Here is a 19181-nt window from a genome sequence, read left to right on the forward strand (position 1 = left end):
CAGTAAACCCTTCTCTTGGTTTACTTTGGTGCTTTCCAGGAAAAGTTTATGTTGGCGCAAAGAGAGAGATTGCAGAAAGCCGAATCCCTGCACTCAACATGTACATGAAGGTAAAAGTTAATGTTGAAGTAGAGTTTGCCACTGCCACAAAAACCTATTATGGAATAATTCTGCGCCAATCCATTCACACCAGTGCAAGCTAAGGAAATTTTCACACATGAGGTTTACACCCATTTGTGCTTATATTGGCCAATAACGTGAATGCAAAATCTATGCAGGTTGCAGTGAACATTTATTTTTAAGTTTAACAACATTCAACTTTAACAACATTCAAACGTGGCACAAAAATACCCATGGAGTGTGTGTGTATGGAATTTCGTGATAAAAATGGGAGGGGGGGAGCTTAAATCCCCCTCCCAGAGTACCATGGCCCCGATCCGAATTGGGAATATGCGTGCTTACATTAAAGTAGGTAATCCAATCATATATAGCTCTGCTATGCGTGTTTTGACGAATGCTTAATTTGGCCATGAGTGAGAGGATGCCTGACAGCAGGGGTGTTTATAAGACCCCTCATGCATTCAGTGATCATGGGAGGGGGAAGCAGGACCTCACCTCTTAGCCCCACCCCTAATGCTGATGACATCCTTGCTCCTCCAGTCCAAGCAGCCACAATGACACCAATAAGAATGTACAGCTGTATGTGCATAGGGCCATTTCTCAGTAACACTGAACATGAGTCAGTGTTTGGGGAGCATGGCTGGGGTGGCCATTTGTGAATCACCCAAAAAGAGGACATACAAAGGGGCCTGCTGATTTGCATAAAATTTGCATATGTTGATTTCTATGTATAGGTGCAGATTTAGAAATAATTGTTATAATTTAAATACAACTGCAGTACCTCTCACCATAGTGTGGAAGACTGTGACCTGTGTGCCTTGCTCAGTTTGCTGTCCAGGTGCTGTGGATAGGTAACTTCAAGGCCCAGCAATTCCTTCTGATGGTTCTTTCTCCTTAAACCAGACTTGGACTGGACAGACCTTACAACAGAAGATGCCTTCAGAATTGAGGACAGTCCTCTGACTATAAAAGAGAACACATGACCACCCTTAGCATGGCCAGCAGGCCCACTTCCCTCCCACACACTGTGTATATGGGCTGGAGAGGGCATGTCTGAAATGCCCCTGAGAGATCTCTTCTACTGCTTGAATAGAATACCATGAGGGAGAAGTTCCCCTGTTTATACCCTGTTTCTTTTGACACAGAAACTGCTTAGCCTGCCAGCTTGGGTGCTGTTAGACGAAGATGTCCGACTGTTTTTCTATCAGTCGGACTTTGACAGTCAGCAGGTACCTCAGGGGCTTCGAAGGCTTCGCCCACGCACTCGGCGCGTGTAAGTATTTATTTCCCAGCCTTCCCCAAATACATAGTACATTCATCTGTAGTCTATCTGTCTGTAATTTTTGACACCATTGCTTCTTGACCTGTTCTCAGTGGAGCTGATAACATATTGCTCTCCCTCTTCTTTGTGACAGCAAGAGCATTTCTCCCCAGGAACCTGGCTTTGACAGACTGGCAGCTCCACGGGCTGAGGTGGGTATCTTATCCAGCATGTTGCCTGATGTACAGAAGACTGCATAACCATGCGAAGAACATACAGCCATATATTTTTAAAGCCAGAGAATACTGTTACAACATAGTCTGAGTTAACTAGCCTGTGCAAAGATGTCAAGCGACTTCTGCCTTCAGTTATGAGAGCATATTAGAAACAGAGGAGAGGTAAGGAAGCATGAAGAAGGAATGTCTCCCTCTTAACAGGGTTGAGCAATGTTGCGGAAGTAAACAGTGGCCACTAAGGATAAACAGATCAGTCTATTTCTAGTCCATGTCACATTCACATGTGTTCGTTCATAAGCCCCTTCCGCCTGATTTCCACATTAATGTGACTTACAAAAACATGAACAAAAACATTGCATTTGAATACACATTCCTGAATGTATTTTCTTACAAAATACGCACTTCTGAACACATTTGGGGATTTTCTACACAAGGCTGTTAATTGCTGTATCTGCTGAGCACTGAGATCTGAGCTCTACACAAAGAGCTTTTCCTTTCCTGCTTTCATGCTATATAACATCTAAGTGGAGCTGTGCTCTAGCAGAATAGCTCAAATACACTGGGAGAAATAGCGCCCTTTCCCCATTCTAAAAAACACCGGGAAAGTGCTCTGAAGAAACAGAAGTGAAACTGGAGGATCATGACATCGTCTAAAGAGCCTGTAAACAACCATGAGTAAGGAATTATGAGTGCACAATAAATGCCTCACGTAGAAAAACTCTTTATCTCAAAACTACACGGTTCCAAATGTATTTTAATCAGATCAGAATTTGCAGTGCATGAATTCCTCAAGCATCCCTAATAGCCATTGAGCTTCTTGAATTAGGACCATGAAGACCTGGATGTAAATCCCTGTTCAACCATGAAGCTCAGTAGATACTGTCTCTCACCCTGACTTCACAGGTTTGTCATAAGGATGAGATAACTCCATGTATCAGTTGCCAGGAGCTTCCTGGAGGAAGAATACAAATGTGATAGATAAACAAAATGGAGGCAGAGCTTCTTTTTACAGATATGTAGACATAAATGGGAGTTAGGACTGCCACATTATGTTATACGCCCATATAGGAATGTAAAAGTGCCCATTTTGATATTACTAATCCTCAAGGCTATAGTTTCCCTCATGACACTTGTGAACTACTGTACTGTACTGTATTGTGGGCTAGAGTCTCAAATGGGGGGTGCAACTAGAAGGTGGACTTACTGGTCATTCTTCCAGAATCATGTTATGGCTGCCATTATTATTACAGGGCTGTATAGTTTTGCAATGGGGAAACACTCCCCCAATAGCTGTAACTGGGCATGGGTCATTGCTAGGGTGGCCACCTACACATTGCCAAAGAAAGAGGAGATGCATCACCAAAAAGAGCACAAAAGAAAACACATGTCTGCATATGCTAAATGTTGTAAATTTGTATAGGAACAAACTTAGAAATAAGTTGTTGTTGTTGTTGTTGTTGTTGTTCAGTCGTTCAGTCGTGTCCGACTCTTCGTGACCCCATGGACCATAGCACGCCAGGCCTTCCTGTCCTGCGCTCTCTCCCGGAGCGTGCTCAAGTTCATATTCATTGCATCCGTGATGCTATCTAGCCATCTCATCCTCTGCCGTCCCCTTCTCCTTTTGCCTTCAGTCTTTCCCAGCATCAGGGTCTTTTCCAGGGAGTTTTCTCTTCGCATTAGGTGGCCAAAATATTGGAGCTTCAGCTTCATTATCTGTCCTTCCAATGAGCACTCAGGGTTGATTTCCTTTAGGATTGACTGATTTGACCTCCTTGCAGTCCAGGGGACTCGTAAGAGTCTTCTCCAGCACCACAGTTCGAAAGCATCAATTCTTCGGCGCTCAGCCTTCCTTATAGTCCAGCTCTCACAGCCATACATTACTACTGGGAAAACCATAGCTTTGATTAGACGGACCTTTGTCAGCAAGGTGATGTCTCTGCTTCTTACTATGCTGTCTAGGTTGGCCATAGCTTTCCTCCCAAGGAGCAAGCGTCTTTTAATTTCATGGCTACAGTCACCGTCTGTGGTGATCTTGGAGCCCAAGAAAGTAAAATCTGTCACTGCTTCCATTTCTTCCCCTTCTATATGCCAGGAAGTGATGGGGCCAGATGCCATGATCTTCGTTTTTTTAATGTTGAGTTTCAAACCAGCTTTTGCACTCTCCTCTTTCACCCTCAACAAGAGGCTCTTTAGATCCTCTTCGCTTTCTGCCATTAGGGTGGTATCGTCTGCATATCGGAGGTTGTTGATAATTCTCCCAGCAATCTTAATTCTGACCTCTGATTCATCCAACCCGGCATTTCTCATGATGTACTCTGCATATAAGTTAAATAAGCAGGGTGACAATATGCAGCCTTGTCGTACTCCTTTCCCAATTTTGAACCAATCGGTTGTTCCATGTCTGGTTCTTACTGTTGCTTCTTGACCCTCGTACAGGTTTCTCAGGAGACAGGTAAGGTGGTCTGGTACTCCCATCACTTTAAGAATTTGCCACAGTTTGTTGTGATCCACACAATCAAAGGCTTTAGCGTAGTCAATGAAGCAGAAATAGACGTTTTTCTGGAATTCTCTTGCTTTCTCCATGATGCAGCGAATGTTGGCGATTTGATCTCTAGTTCCTCTGCCTCTTCTAAACCCAGCTTGTACTTCCGGTAGTTCTCGGTTCGCATACTGCTGAAGCCTAGCTTGTAGGATTTTGAGCATCACCTTGCTGGCATGTGAAATGAGCGCAATGGTGCAGCAGTTTGAACACTCTTTGGCGTTGCCCTTCTTTGGAATTGGAATGTAAACTGACCTTTTCCAGTCTTGTGGCCACTGTTGAGTGTTCCAGATTTGTTGGCATATTGAATGCAGCACTTTAACAGCATCATCTTTTAGGATTTTAAATAGCTCGGCTGGAATACTGTCATCTCTGCTAGCTTTGTTGTCACTAATGCTTCCTAAGGCCCACTTGACTTCACTCTCTAGGATGTCCGGCTCAAGTTCAGTGACCGCACTATCATGGCTATCAGGGACATTCAGATCTTTCCTGTATAGTTCTTCTGTGTATTCTTGCCACCTCTTCTTAATCTCATCTGCTTCTGTTAGGTCCCTGCCTTCTTTGTCCTTTATCATGCCCGTCTTTGCACAAAACGTTCCCTTGAGATCTCCAATTTTCTTGAAAAGATCTCTAGTCTTTCCCATTCTGTTGTTTTCCTCGATTTCTTTGCATTGTTCATTTAAGAAGGCCTTCTTGTCTCTCCTTGCTATTCTCTGGAACTCTGCATTCAGTTGGGTATATCTTCCCCTTTCTCCCTTGCTTTTCGCTTCCCTTCTTTCCTCAGCTACTTGTAAAGCCTCATCAGACAGCCACTTGGCTTTCTTGCATTTCTTTTTCTTTGGGATGGATTTTGTTGCTGCCTCCTGAACAATGTTACGGACCTCCGTCCATAGTTCCTCAGGCCCTCTGTCTATCAGGTCTAATCCCTGAAATCTATTCCTCACCTCCACTGTATATTCATCAGGGATATGATTTAGGTCATACCTGAACCGTTTAGTGGTTTTCCCGACGTTCTTCAATTTAAGCCGAAATTTTGCAAGAAGCAGCTCATGATCTGAGCCACAGTCAGCTCCAGGTCTTGTTTTTACTGACTGTATAGAGCTTCTCCATCTTTGGCTGCAAAGGACATAATCAATCTGATTTCGATATTGACCATCTGGTGACGTCCATGTGTAGAGTCGCCTCTTGTGCTGTTGGAAAAGAGTGTTTGCTATGATCAGCATGTTCTCTTGGCAAAACTCTATTAGCTTTTGTCCTGCTTCATTTTGTACACCAAGGCCATGCTTGCCTGTTATCCCAGTGATTTCTTGACTTCCTACTTTAGCATTCCAATCGCCTGTGATGAAGAGGACATCTTTTTTTGGTGTTAGTTCTAGAAGGTGTTGTAGGTCTTCATAGAACCGATCAACCTCAGCTTCTTCGGCCTCAGTGGTTGGGGCATAGACTTGAATTACTGTGATGTTGAATGGTTTGCCTTGGATTCGTACTGAGATCATTCTATCATTTTTAAGATTGTACCCCAGTACTGCTTTTCCCACCCTTTTGTTGACTATGAGTGCTACTCCATTTCTTCTAAGGGATTCTTGCCCACAATAGTAGATATGATGGTCACCTGAATTAAATTCGCCCATGCCTGTCCATTTTAGTTCGCTGATTCCCAAGATGTCGATGTTCAATCTTGCCATCTCATGTTTGACCCCCTCCAGCTTACCTTGATTCATTGATCTGACATTCCAGGTTCCTAAACAATATTGTTCTTTACAGCATCGGATTTTCTTTTCACCACCAGACACATCCACAGCTGAGTGTCCTTTCGGCTTTGGCCCAGCCGCTTCACTCTTTCTGGCGATACTTGGAAATACCCTCTGCTCTTCCCCAGTAGCATATTGGACACCTTCCGACCTGAGGGGCTCATCTTCTGGCATCATATCTTTTAGCCTTGTGATACGTTCCATGGGGTTTTCTTGGCAAGTACTATAATTTAAATAGAAATCCAGTCATCTCACTACAGTGGGGAAGACTGTGACCTGGTGTGCGTGCTCAGTCTACTCTGCAAGTGCTATTTCTTCATGGGCAATGTCAAGGTCCCTGCTCTTCCTTCTTATGGTTCTTTATATTGGATCTGGACTAGGTAGCCTTTCAAGTGGAGGACATCCTGTTCTTTGTAGTGGGACAGATGTCAGCTACAGACAGACAAAACAGATTCAGGTACAGGTGTGTGTGTGTAATGAATTGTTGGGATTGATAATCCAAGTTACTCGACACTTGCACAAATACCTTCAAAGAATGGGAGCTACAGTATGTAGTTTTTTTAATCTTCTGCGAGCCAGTTCTTCAGCTCTAGTACTTTGTCTTCTGTTGGATTGTTTCTTCTAGGCATTGTTTGATTTTAGTGGGTCCACTAAACTGGAACTGAGCTTCAAGAAGGGAGACTTGGTCTATTTACTCAGCAGGATCAACAAGGACTGGTTTGAGGTAAATATCAAGCCCTTTTCTGGTCATACATCACAGGTCTGAGTTGCAATCAGGTGGTGGCTTAATTTCACTGCCATTACTGGATGGATAGAAGTAGCACCAAATTCTGTGTGTGGGTCTGTCATGCTCTGATACCTAGATTTGGCTCAAAACACCCTTGAATTTTGTCCAGGCAGTATCTCAGTCTGAAATTCAAGATGGCTAATATCAATGTTTTAGGGACTGCGGTGGCTTAGTGGTTAAGACGCTGAACTGCAGACTGGAAGGTCGGCAGGTCAGCAGTTCGAGACCCGAGTGCTGCGTGACAGAGTGAGCTCTCGTCTTCAGTCCCAGCTCCTGCCAACCTAGCAGTTCAAAAGCAAGAAATTGCAAGTAGATAAATAGGTACTGCCTCGGCGGGAAAGGTAACAGCGTTCTGTGCACCTCGGTGTTCAGTCATGCCGGCCACATGACCACGGAAGCACCTTCGGACAGCGCTGGCTCTTCGGCTTAGAAACGGGGATGAGCACCACACCCTAGAGTCGGACATGACTGGTTGGGGACACCTTTACCTTTACCTTTTTAATATCAATGTTAAATATAAATTGCATAGTCCACTAGCTCTCTGAATATATAGCCCAAAGTGGTACCTTTTGCCAAAAGATCAGTACATATTACTTCTGTACAAAATCCTCCAATGCTGAGTACATTTCTACCTCTCTACTATGAGAAATCTACTTCTCTGCCCATAATTAAACTTGGCAGGAATGTTATATGTAAAGAATTAAATTTCTCAGTCTAGTACAAATACTAACATCTATTCTGGATCAAGCTTTGTTCATCTTAGTAAAGACAGTACAGTAGGCTAGTCACTCATGGCATGGCTACACCTATGTTTCTGTTGAGCAACTTGCACATCAAAGTAGTTTCCGCTCTAGCTTTTCTCCAGAACTGCTATCCTTTATTCAGCCGCTTATTATGAAGAATCCAGGTACTGTTGCATCCTAGTGTTCTGTGTTGTCCTCCTGTCTTTTCTCAGACATGATTTGGTACTTTTGTTTGCAAAAACAGAACAAAAAAAATGCAACTGTAGTACTGGGCTGTCCAGTGTGGACTGGTAAATAATTATTGAGGCTTTCAAGGGCTACTATGCCTTTAATTGAAAGTTTCCTGCTTGCAGGTTCTTCCCATTTTATTGTTTTCTATTCAGTGTGACAGGAAGGGTATTATACAAATGTCCCTTAATTAGTCAGTTTCTGTTCTTCAGAGCAGGGCACAGCATTAATTACTGGGTTCCTTGCATCAATATTTGCTTTCTTTTATAGAAAAATACATTCTACCCAAGTTGTTTTTACTGCTGCAGGATGAATATGGGTCTTCAACCATGGCAGGGATCAAAAGTGGTTGGGAGTTCCACTAAAGGGCAGAGGATGTGTTAAGCAGCCACACTGTCATGCCATTGCTCCACCACAAATCACCCCCCTCCCAGCAACATAGATGTGGCTATTGGGCTAACATTACACACAGCTGCATTATTCTGCATAGTTAGCTGCTGAGTGCCAGGATTTACTTGATTTGCTACTCTCTTCATCTGTGGCTCCTTTCTTAGCCCACTAATTCCCTCTCATAGAGATCACCTTTCCACTGTACTTGTAAGGAGAATTAACGTGCCACACCTGCAGACAGCGACATTTTGCCATTCTGATCTCATGTAGCAAAAAAGGTGTGCTGCCCCTTTTTCAAAAATTGTGTGTTCTGTTCATCTTGTCCCAGGGAACTGTCCGAGATGCCACTGGCATTTTCCCATGTGCTTTTGTGGCTATCATTAAAGACCTCCCACAGGAAGAAGACCCTATCAACTGGCTGCGCTGCTATTACCATGATGACAATGCCAGCACCATCAGGTAATGCCATGAGTCTGCTTTATGTTCAGCTTCCTTTCTTTTCCTGGTTGCCAAAGCTCTGAAGTCCAGGCAGGCCACAGGAGAACCTTTCTGGGACAGAACGGGAGAAAGTAAATGGGAGTATTATGTGCTGTTTTTATTCATTGTTTGCATTGTATGTTTTTAATGTATTGTATACTGCCCAGAGAACTTGGATTATTGGGTGGCTTTAAAGTGCAATCAATCAGTCAATATTGGATGCAATATTGGGGGGAGGCCTAGACTTGTCTCCTACCTAGGAAGGTACAGATTTCGTTAAATGTATTCCATCTCTGTTTTGCGGATTGTCAGGCGTCTTTCGTTCCATCGTCCACTCACTGACAGAATTGGATTTTTTTAAACCAGAATTTTTTTCTACTTGCGCTAATGTGCTAATCTGCATTAGTTAATGCACATTAGCACTACGGCCTATTAACTAATGCAGACTAGTATATTAATGCAAGCACGGATTAGGGTAAATCTCCTCCACCCCCCCCAGTGAAAAACCAATCCGAAGAATCTACGTGACTTGGAAAAAGTTATTCTGCTGCGGAATCCTTAGGTTCAATTCATAGAAATCCAAACTAATTTGAGTCCATTGCAGATTTCTCTGACATCCTACTCCTACCTCTGATAATCCCAGCCACTAAATCAAGCCTGCTGTTATCAGCATAGCCCATTCCTGGACTCTGTTTCTTGGTCAGTATAGATATACAGAAGAGGTTCATCTCCAGCCTAGTCACCTGATGCCCAGCACAAGGGCTTCCAGCTTTATTTATTTATTTATTTCATTTATTTCATTTCTATACTGCCCAATAGCCGAAGCTCTCTGGGTGGTTCACAAAAATTAAAACCAAACAATAAAACAATTTAAAATATATAGAACATTAAAACCACAGTATAACAATACAACCACAATAAAACCTAGCAGCAGTGCAGGAGTTTAAAATACAGATTTAAAACAGCAAAGCTAAAAGTTTAGAAAGCTAAAATGCTAAAATGCCTGGGAAAATAAAAAGGTCTTCACCTGGTGCTGAAAGGAATACAATGTAGGTGCCAGGCGAACCTCACCAGGGAGCTCATTCCAGAGCCAGGGTGCCACAGCAGAAAAAGCCCTCCTCCTAGTAGCCACCCGCCTCACTTCCTTTGGCAGGGGCTCACGGAGAAGGGCCGCTGATGATGATCTTAAGGTCTGGGCAGGCACATATGGGAGGAGGCGATCCTTCAGATAACCTGGCCCCAAGCTGTTAAGGGCTTTAAATGTTAATACCAGCACTTTGAATCGGGCCTGGAAATGGACTGGCAGCCAGTGCAGCTGGAAAAGTACTGGCGTAATATGAGCTCGCAGGCCAGTCCCTGTTAACAATCTTGCTGCCCTATTTTGGACCAGCTGAAGTTTCCAGATCGTTTTCAAAGGCAGCCCCACATATAACGCATTGCAGTAATCCAGACGAGAAGTTATCAGAGCATAGATAACTGTAGCTAGGCTATCTCTGTCCAGATAAGGGCGTAGTTGGTATACCAGCCTAAGCTGATAAAAAGTGCTCCGTGCCACTGAGTTCACCTGTGCCTCAAGTGACAGTTCTGGATCCAAGAGCACCCCCAAACTACGAACCTGATCCTTTAGGGGGAGTGCAACCCCCTCCAGAACAGGTTGAATATCACCTAGCTGGGCAGACAAACCACCCACTAACAGTACCTCCGCCTTGTCTGGATTGAGTTTCAGTTTATTGGCCCTCATCCAGTCCATTACCGTGCCCAGGCACTGATTCAGAACAGCCACTGCCTCACCTGGTTTTGATGAGAAAGAGAGGTAGAGCTGGGTGTCATCCGCATATTGATGGCACCTCAGCCCACACCTCCGGATAACCTCCCCCAGTGGTTTCATGTAGAAGTTAAACAGCATAGGGGATAAAATAGAGCCCTGTGGAACCCCATGGCACAATTGACATGGCACAGAGCAATAATTCCACAGCACCACCTTCTGGAATTGGCCATCCAAGTAGGAGCGGAACCACTGTAGTGCAGTGCCTCCAACTCCCAACCTGGACACCCTATCCAGAAGGATACCATGGTCGATGGTATCGAAAGCTGCTGAGAGGTCCAGAAGAATCAACAGGGTCACACTCCCCCTGTCCCTCTCCTGGCAGAGGTCATCCCACAGGGCGACCAAGGGAGTTTCCATTCCAAAACCAGGCCTGAAGCCCAATTGAAATGGATCTAGATAATCCGTTTCATTCAACAGTGCCTGGAGCTGTCCTACAACCACCCGCTCAAGCACCTTGCCCAGGAAGGGGATGTTGGCCACTGGCCTATAATTATTAACATCCTCTGGGTCCAGTTTAGGCTTTTTCAGGAGTGGTCTAATTACCACCTCTTTTAAAGCGGCAGGCACCACTCCCTCTCTCAAGGAGGAATTTACAACCTCCTGGACCCAGCCAGACATCCCCTCCTTGTTTGATTTAATAAGCCATGAAGGGCAAGGGTCAAGCACACAAGTGGTTGATCAGACTTGGCCAAGCACCTTGTCCTCATCCTCAGGCCTCAGTACCTGAAACTCATCCAATAAAACTGGACCAGACGGTGCTCTGAACACCTCTACCAATGGAACTGCATTAATGGTGGTGTCCAATTCATGACGAATCTGAGCAACTTTATCTTCAAAGTGCCGTGCAAACTTGTCACAGTGTGCCATCGAGGGTTCCACCGTCTCTTTCCCTGGCCCAGAATGTAACAGGCCGTGAACCAGTCGGAAAATCTCCGCTGGACGACACTGAGAAGATGCAATGCTGGTGGAAAAGAACTGTCTCTTTTCCACCCTCACTGCCACAGAGTAGGCTTGATAGTGGGCTCTTACCTGTGTTCGGTCAGACTCAGCACGAATTTTCCTCCACCTGCGTTCTAGCCGTCTCCCCTCTTGCTTCATTGTCCTCAGCTCAGGTGTATACCAAGGAGCTGGCCGGGCTCTGCTCAGAGGGAGAGGGCGCTTGGGTGCGATCGTGTCAACCGCCCAAGTCATCTCTGCATTCCACAGAGCGACCTGGGCTTCGACAGGAGCACCAGCCATACCAGCAGGAAAATCCCCCAGAGCCCTCTGGAATCCATCAGAATCCATTAATCTCCGGGGACGGACCATTTTAATAGGTCCCCCACCCTTGCAGAGGGGGAAGGCTGCCAGGAGTCTAATTTCATGGTTAGACACTTGCTGAATTGCTCAGGACTAAATTCAGGCATCGTGGTACTCCCTCAATAAACATAGAAACTGGGGCCCAGCCTTTGGCCAGTTGCCACCACTGTCTTTATTATGTGAAAACCCAGCCATTTAAAATGCATGTGCCATTCAAAATGGACACGAATGTTGCATGTGTGTTTTCCATTTAAACTTTGGTACCGAGTAAAAAGTTTTGTACTCGAGTTCAGAAAGGGAAGGGCGAGATGGCTCTTAGCGTCCAGATTTCCTCCATAGCATTTCTGCAAAGCTGATCTTGCTCATTTCTCTTTTAGGGACATATCGGTGGAAGAGGACTTGAGCAGTACCCCATTATTCCAAGATTTAATGGAATTAATAAGGTAAAAACACGAGCTAATGAACTCTCAGTCAAAATATACTGAAAGCATTTGCTTTCATGTCCATTTTGCTAAGATTCAAAATGATCTCTGTAATTGTATTTGAAAAGATTTGGCTCTGCTAGGAACTAAAATGTTTCCATGGTCCCTTAAACAGAAATGCCTGAAAGAATCCCTGCATTTTTTTTCTCTCCTAACAAGTGAAGTGTTCTGTTCTCTGAAGCTGATTATGTTGTTCTCCTGTGGAACTTTTAACAGAAAGCTGATGTCTTTTGTTTGCCATTCCAGTGAGGTCTCAAGTATAGGATATACTCACACTCCTATTAGCTTATATAGTTCTTCTTCCCTAACCCCGTGTGCTGTCCTGATTTGCACTCCACTTCCCCTTTTTAGTGCCAAATTTAGCACCTCATCAAACAGCTAAATTGGCAAGTGTGTCCATCAGTGCTAGCTTTAGAGTAACGGTCTTCCTTCTGCTCGGCTGTCTTGCCCTTTCCTCTTTGTCTTTATCAGGATGTTTAGGATTGCTGTGCATATATATGTGTGTGGTTAGCCTGATTAAGCATGTGTGCACCTGCTCATCAAGCTTCATGGAAGAGACCTACCTGCTGCAACTTTTGACGTCTTTTGACGTTGAATGTTTAGAAACAATCCACCAGTTTTGCCAGCCCTTACTGAGACCCCTTCTGAAAACCGTTCCCTCCCCTTCTCTTTAGATCAGGGGTGGGAAACCTTTTCATCCCTGAGGGCAACATGCAATGCTGGGTGGTGGGTCAGGGGCCACAAACATCTGCATATGCACACCACAGACAAACACGTATGTACGCGTATGTATGCACTCATGCATACACATATTCATAAAAGGAAGTGGGACTGCTGGGAGAAAGGGAGGCTAAAGCCTCTTCTCTCCCTCACACGACAGCAATCCCGGCTGCTTCGGGGTCACTGTGGGAGGAGGAGGTGGCTAAAGAGTATGTCCACTACAACGGCTTTAAGGACAGACCCCACGCAGTGATAGATTTATAAATCTTTACCGAGTGTTTTCGGCTTCAAGCATTAAAATATGGGTATTGGTCCCTGAAACTTCTCTCAAACTAGACAACACAAATTTGGTATTAAAGAATAAGTATGTATTCCTTGAACAGTCTAAGAAAATAACAAGCTTTTGCTATGATAAGGCAGTTCACAAATATCTCTAAATACGCATACACATAAGTTGTAATGACTAGAAGTATAATGAAAATAGTAACAAGCATATTGTTAACATAGCTTGAGAGGAGCTTAGATTTTACTAACAGTCAATATCAGAATTTTATATTTACCAAAATGGAGGGCATGGTGGGCAAAGCCAGCCTAAGCATGGATGGCGGGTTTCTCGTTCTCCCAGACAAATCAAACCCTTGTCTTTTATGATGTTGACCATCACATGATGTTGATGACATCATACTCAGTTTTGGACCTGGCCATACCACTATTCCCCTTTGTCCCAATGTAGCCAGGTGTGCCATTGATGCCAGTAACACCTAGATGCCAGTATCCCTGCTAAGCTAAGCAGCTTTCTGCTTCCAATACTTGACCGACCCACTTGTGGCAGCTCCCCTTCATTTCCAAGAAGACGTTACTCAGAACTCCCACAGAAATAGTCACATCAACATAATACAATAAATTCTTATCAATTTTCACACGCTATAATGTATATTTTGCTACAGTCTAGCATTGTGTTCACACAGTGGCCAACCAGCTGCCCACAGGAAACCCACAAGTGGGACATGAGTGCAACTGCACCCTCCCCCTTGTATTCCCCAGCAACTGGTGTACATAGGTATACCACCTCTGGCACTGGAGGTAGCACATAGCCATCAGGAGTAGTAGCCATTGGGAGCCTTCTCCTCCAGGAATTTGTCTAACACCCTTTTAAAGCCATCCGAATTGGTGGCCTTCCCCCCGCCATGTTTTTTCCTATTGCAAGGAACCCAAGGCAGCTCACATGGTCCTCCTCCTCTCCATTTTATCCTCACAACAACCCTGTGAGATATGCTAGGCTGAGAGTCAGTGACTGGCCCAAAGTCACCCAGTGAGTTCATGGCTGAGTGGGGCCTAGAACCCAGATCTCCCAAGTTCCAGTCCAACACTATAACTACTACGCCACACTAACTCTCATGAAGTTCACTGGGTGACCTTGGGCTAGTCTTCATACCACAGCCTAACCTTTTAACCAACTCACAGGGTTGTTGTGGGGACAAAATGAAGGGAGAGACTACGTATACCACGCCTGGGGGCGTGGGGTGGGGGAGCAGAATACAATGTAGTAAATATGTATTTTTTAAAAAATCAACCAGCAGTTCAGTGATCAGGAGAGGATGATGTGTGTATGTGCTGCAAACCAGTCACAATTACACACTACTTGAGAAAGTGTGTTGTCTGTGGATAGCAAGTTTACTTATTGCAACAGAGGCGTGCTGGCTCAAATGCAGCCTAACAGCGGAATTAAACGTGCCATTTTTGATGTGGTTATAATTCATGTGGAGAACCATTCAGTTCCCAGTGTTTCCAGCTAGAAAGGCAGGAAAGATTCCTGCCTGAAACCATGAAGAGCTATTGCCAGTCAGATGGACCAGTGGTCTGCTTTGTATAAGGTCGTTCCCTATGCTCCTGTCTTCGTGTATGAAAGCTTAACTGCCTGGCCCACTCATTTCATCATGGGAAAGGGATTGCTCCTCCTGGCCTGTTTCCCCAGTTCAGGAAGGCTTTGCCATGGAGCTCTAAGGGAGCTGTTGTTTCAGTAACAATGCAGTTCAAAGTGAGTCCTTATATAGAAGCTGGAGGCTCCAACCTTTTCTGGTTCTCAGGCAGGCCCTGATCTTGGTAGGTGCTTACATGCATTACTTGAATGCAAGTAGACTCATGTGCAGCTAGCTGGACACTTTGCCATGGCACTGAAACTCCTGCCTGACATACCAACACTTCTGTTCCTGCAGTTGTGGAGATGATGGAGGGGAGGGTGTTTGAGAGCTGGCCAGGAGCCCAGGTGACTGGCATGGAGGCCTCCAGTTCTGTGTCTGTCAAATCTGAGTCTGAAGGTTCATTGGGGTTGTAGGATACTGCTGGGGGGTCCTGCTCCCCCTTTTCATCCTCCAAGGGGACCTCAGGTTTCTGGTCTAGGCAAGGCTGAACCTCGACATCCCTCCAGGCCACAGCATGATGCCTCCAACTCTCCCCTCAGCCTGCTCTCATCAGAAGCAGCCAGGGCGAGAACCAGGATGCCAATGCTTTGGTTCTGTGTGTGTGGCTGGCTGCCCCGTGTGGTGAGCTATTGGAGCTGCAGTTTGGAACATCTTCCAGACAGTCAAGTATTCAGAAGCTCTGGGTCGGTTCTGCACATCCAGGCAGGGCACAGGTAGGGATGTATGAGAATTTTATTTTTGCTCACAAGATACGTTAGCATGCCCTGTTCGAAGCCCGGAGTACAAATGGAAGCACGTGCCTGCCAAAATTTTTCACAAATAATAATAATAACTATCATTATTATTATTTACATTTCTATACCACCTCATAGCCGAAGCTCTCTGGGCAGTTTACAGGGACCCAGGAGGGAGACATTTGTGCACAGCAGGGTCACTGTGCACAAGTCTCTCTTTCTTTGTCCTGGGGCCTAGGTGAGAGCAGGAGAGACTCATGCACAGTGCCCCCACCACTGTGCGCTAATGTCTCCTTCTCCCTCCCAGGATCCTCCCATCCAAGACATCAGCACGCAGCAGGGTCACTGTGGCCAGGACAAAGAGAGCGGGGTCGCTGTGGCCGGGACAAAGAGAGCGGGGTCGCTGTGGCCGGACAAAGAGGGCGGGGTCGCTGTGGCCGGGACAAAGAGAGCAGGGTCACTGTGGTGGTGGTGTGGCAGGGGAGGGGTGGGGGGGGAACGCTAACCCCTTCCACCACCGTGCAGTGCTGCTGCCATGGCTGCCACAACATGACAGAGGAAGGGTGGGTGGGGAACGATCCCCCCCACCCCTCCGCTGCCAAATTCCCAGATTTTGGGGGAGACCCCCAGCTTGGCTCTCAAGGGCAAGCCAAGATGGGGGCAGTACGGGAATCTGAGGGTCCCTGAACGTGCCAGATTCCCGTGCACCGGACATCCCTATGTGGTTATGATTCCCTGGTTCAATTCCTGGCTCTCAGCTCATGTCTGGCAGTTGTGAAGTCACTTCCTTTGCAGACGGCCATGTTCCTGTGTCCCTACAATGTCTGCTGATATATCTGATCTAGTTCCAAATGGCCCAGCCATCCAGAAAGGGCCTCTTTCCAAACAAGCCAGGTTTCCTGGCCTGCAAGGAGCCTAACCCAGTTCCAGATACTGCACGACAATGGAAGTCAGACCACACACTCTGCGAAGGCTTCGGTCTGCTTTAGTCAGTCTGCTCCTTCATTGGGTTAGTCAGCCTTAGTCAGTCTGCCGCTTCATCGGGGCTGTGGTGATGTTGACTTTGGCTCCCAACAGGACGGTGAGTTGCTTGCCACCTCACACTGGAAAGCTAACACATCAGGATGAAGATAGCCTCTCTCTTGTCATGTAAGCTTTCTTTATGCAGGGAGACTTTGATATGGGGCTGCTGTTGAACAAGCCATCCCTCAACTTGCATCCCGAGATGGTGCAGCTCCGTGGGAGGACTTGAAACAAGTGTATGGCTGCATCGTTGAGCTGTCTCGGTCTTTACAGGGGTGTCTGCGAATGGCACCCTCCTGCTCCTCTGGTCTGGCATTTAACATTAATCTGGAATTAAAGGAAATATCCCCGGATGGAACAGATTTCTTGAACAATATTGCAAAGTCCTTCAGTTGTTGCTGATACCTAATTGAAGCCACCCCTGGTATGGACAGCAGGGGAACAGGTGAGAGACCAGAGCAGGGTAGCGTTGGATACACTCTCAACCTGTGTGTGTGTGAAAAACAAAACAAAACACACTGTGGAAGTGTGTTTGCACATCCTTCTGGGCTGGTTCTGGGCCTAGGATTAATGCCTTCCTCTTTTTTCTTCCAGGCGAGAGTTTGGGCGCGACGATATTGCCCTGAATTACCATGACGTTGAGGGAGATCTGATCCGTCTGCTCTCCGATGAGGATGTTGTCCTCATGGTGATGCAGGGCAGGAGCTGGCCTTTCGAGAAGCACATCTTTCCGTGGAAACTGCATGTTACCCAGCAAGATGATTACAGTGTCTACAACCCTGAAGGATTCGCTGTCTCAGCACAAACGACTACAGGGTCATGATCTTTGTTACCCATGCTGCTTCAACAGGAAGGAATAGCAATACAACAATCTGGAACAATGAGAAATTGACCTGCTATAAAGATTAAGAAAATGCATTATATGAATGAAGATTGGTGGCGAGGGTTCCTTAAGAACACACAGACACTGTTATCAGATTAGACCAGGGGTGGACAACACATGGCCCATGGGCCACATGCAGCCCACAGAGGCCGCCAGTGCAGCCCACCATGGGTGCCCTGCCCTCCCCATTCCCACCCCCCTGCACTTGCAACCACCTGCTAACACAGGGCATGCAAGGAGCTTCTTCCCCATGGCCCTGTGTAGTAGCAAAATTGGGCTCCTGCCAGCCTGTTAATCAGCTGTTTGGCAGGCTGGGAGGAGACCAGTTTTGCTGGGGAGGTTTTGCTTCCTCACATGCTTATTTCCCAGGAGAATCAAGCCCTCCACCAGCCCACCAAGCATCTGATGGATGGGCTGGAAGGAGCAGAACATGATTGCTTGGAGGAGGGGGACATTAAAGCCTCTTCCTCCTCCCAGCATGATCCAGATTGCTTAGTTGAGGTGGGATGGTGTTAAAACCCCAATCCCAGCAACTTGGATCAGAATCGCTGGGAGGAGGAAGAGACTCTCCTTCCGTCCAGCAATTGTAATTCAAGTTATGAGTGTGTGTGCATAAGTGTGTGTGTATGGGGGGGTGCAGGTGGAGAAAGAGGAAGTGTGTGTGTGTGTGTGTGTGTATGAGTGCATGCAGGATGACAGCAGGGGTGCGGCACCTGGGCAGTTTCAGGGAGCTGAAATTGCCCCAGGAGCCCCCACATTTGCTCACCCCTGGATTAGATTGTACATACCCGCCTAACTCTTGAATTGATTATTTGATTCTAAGTTCTTGATTTGATAGAAGTGTATACTTCTTTTTCATTTTTATGATTATGGCAATAGAATATTGTATTATTCCATTATACAATATTGCAGTAACAAGATGCTATAAGAACATTCCAGGTCCTGTGAATCACTTTTAGCTTCCAACAATGTAATTTTAGTATTGTTAGCAACAACAACAGTTTACTTTTGTTCATTTTAAACATGCTGTTGAATAACTTCACCAGGCACCCTTTTTATTATTATGCAAACCTGTAAACACATTTCTTTATTCGGGTGTCCACTTTTGAAATGCAGAAAGACTTATCAAACAGGGGTTTTAAACAATGCGTACAATCAGGGAAATGAGTACAAAACTGCATACAGCTGGAGAAATGCATACAAAAATGTATATGGAGTATACAGTTTCTCAGAATACACCCACACTGTTGGTACCAACAATGTGGGGAATTGTAGTCAGGAGGTCCTAGAAGCCAAAGTTAGGTTGCTAGGTAGCAGGTTGAAATCCAGGACCACCCAGGTGGCTTCCTCTGAAATGCTACCTGTTTCATGTGCAGATCCAGCTAGACAGGCGAAGCTCAGGAATCTCAATGTATGGATGAGATGGTGGTGCAAGAGGAGGGGTTCAGATTTGTTAGGCACTGAGGAACATTTTGGGACAAGCCAGGCCTGTACAAGAGGGATGGGCAGTACTTGAACCAAAAAGCAACCAGACTGCTGGTGCTAAACATAAAAAAGGTGGCGCAGCAGCTTTTAAATTAAACCCTCAGGAAAGCTGACAGGAGCTGGGAAGCATCCAGTTCTGAGAAGCATCTGGTTTGGGTTAAATCATCCCAAGGGGATGAAGATGAAAATCTTTTTGATTGCCCAAATGTAGAAGGGGAGGAAATAGGCCATGAGTACATTGGCTATCATATTCTACAATCAAAGAGGTCTGAG

At 45.7% G+C, this 19181-nt stretch overlaps 1 protein-coding gene across 4 annotated transcripts in view; it reads left to right on the top strand.

Moving 5' to 3' along the window:
* Nucleotides 1–18465, top strand: part of NCF4 (neutrophil cytosolic factor 4) — a 36217-nt gene extending 17752 nt beyond the window's left edge. For 3 of the 4 annotated variants that reach the window (XM_084809825.1, XM_084809822.1, XM_084809826.1), the window contains exons 4-10: nt 40–110; nt 1266–1393; nt 1536–1593; nt 6533–6631; nt 8384–8514; nt 12037–12102; nt 17135–18465. In XM_084809825.1, coding sequence (XP_084665951.1) covers nt 40–110; nt 1266–1393; nt 1536–1593; nt 6533–6631; nt 8384–8514; nt 12037–12102; nt 17135–17363 — 782 coding nt within the window. In that variant the 3' untranslated portion in view covers nt 17364–18465. The remainder of the gene's footprint in view (nt 1–39; nt 111–1265; nt 1394–1535; nt 1594–6532; nt 6632–8383; nt 8515–12036; nt 12103–17134) is intronic. The other variant, XM_084809824.1, reaches the window with a different exon arrangement.
* Nucleotides 18466–19181: the final 716 nt, after the last annotated feature.

This window comes from Heloderma suspectum, chromosome 7 (genome assembly GCF_057233095.1).
Source record: "Heloderma suspectum isolate Gila_16-S chromosome 7, 16-S_ref, whole genome shotgun sequence".
Lineage (NCBI taxonomy): Eukaryota > Metazoa > Chordata > Lepidosauria > Squamata > Helodermatidae > Heloderma > Heloderma suspectum.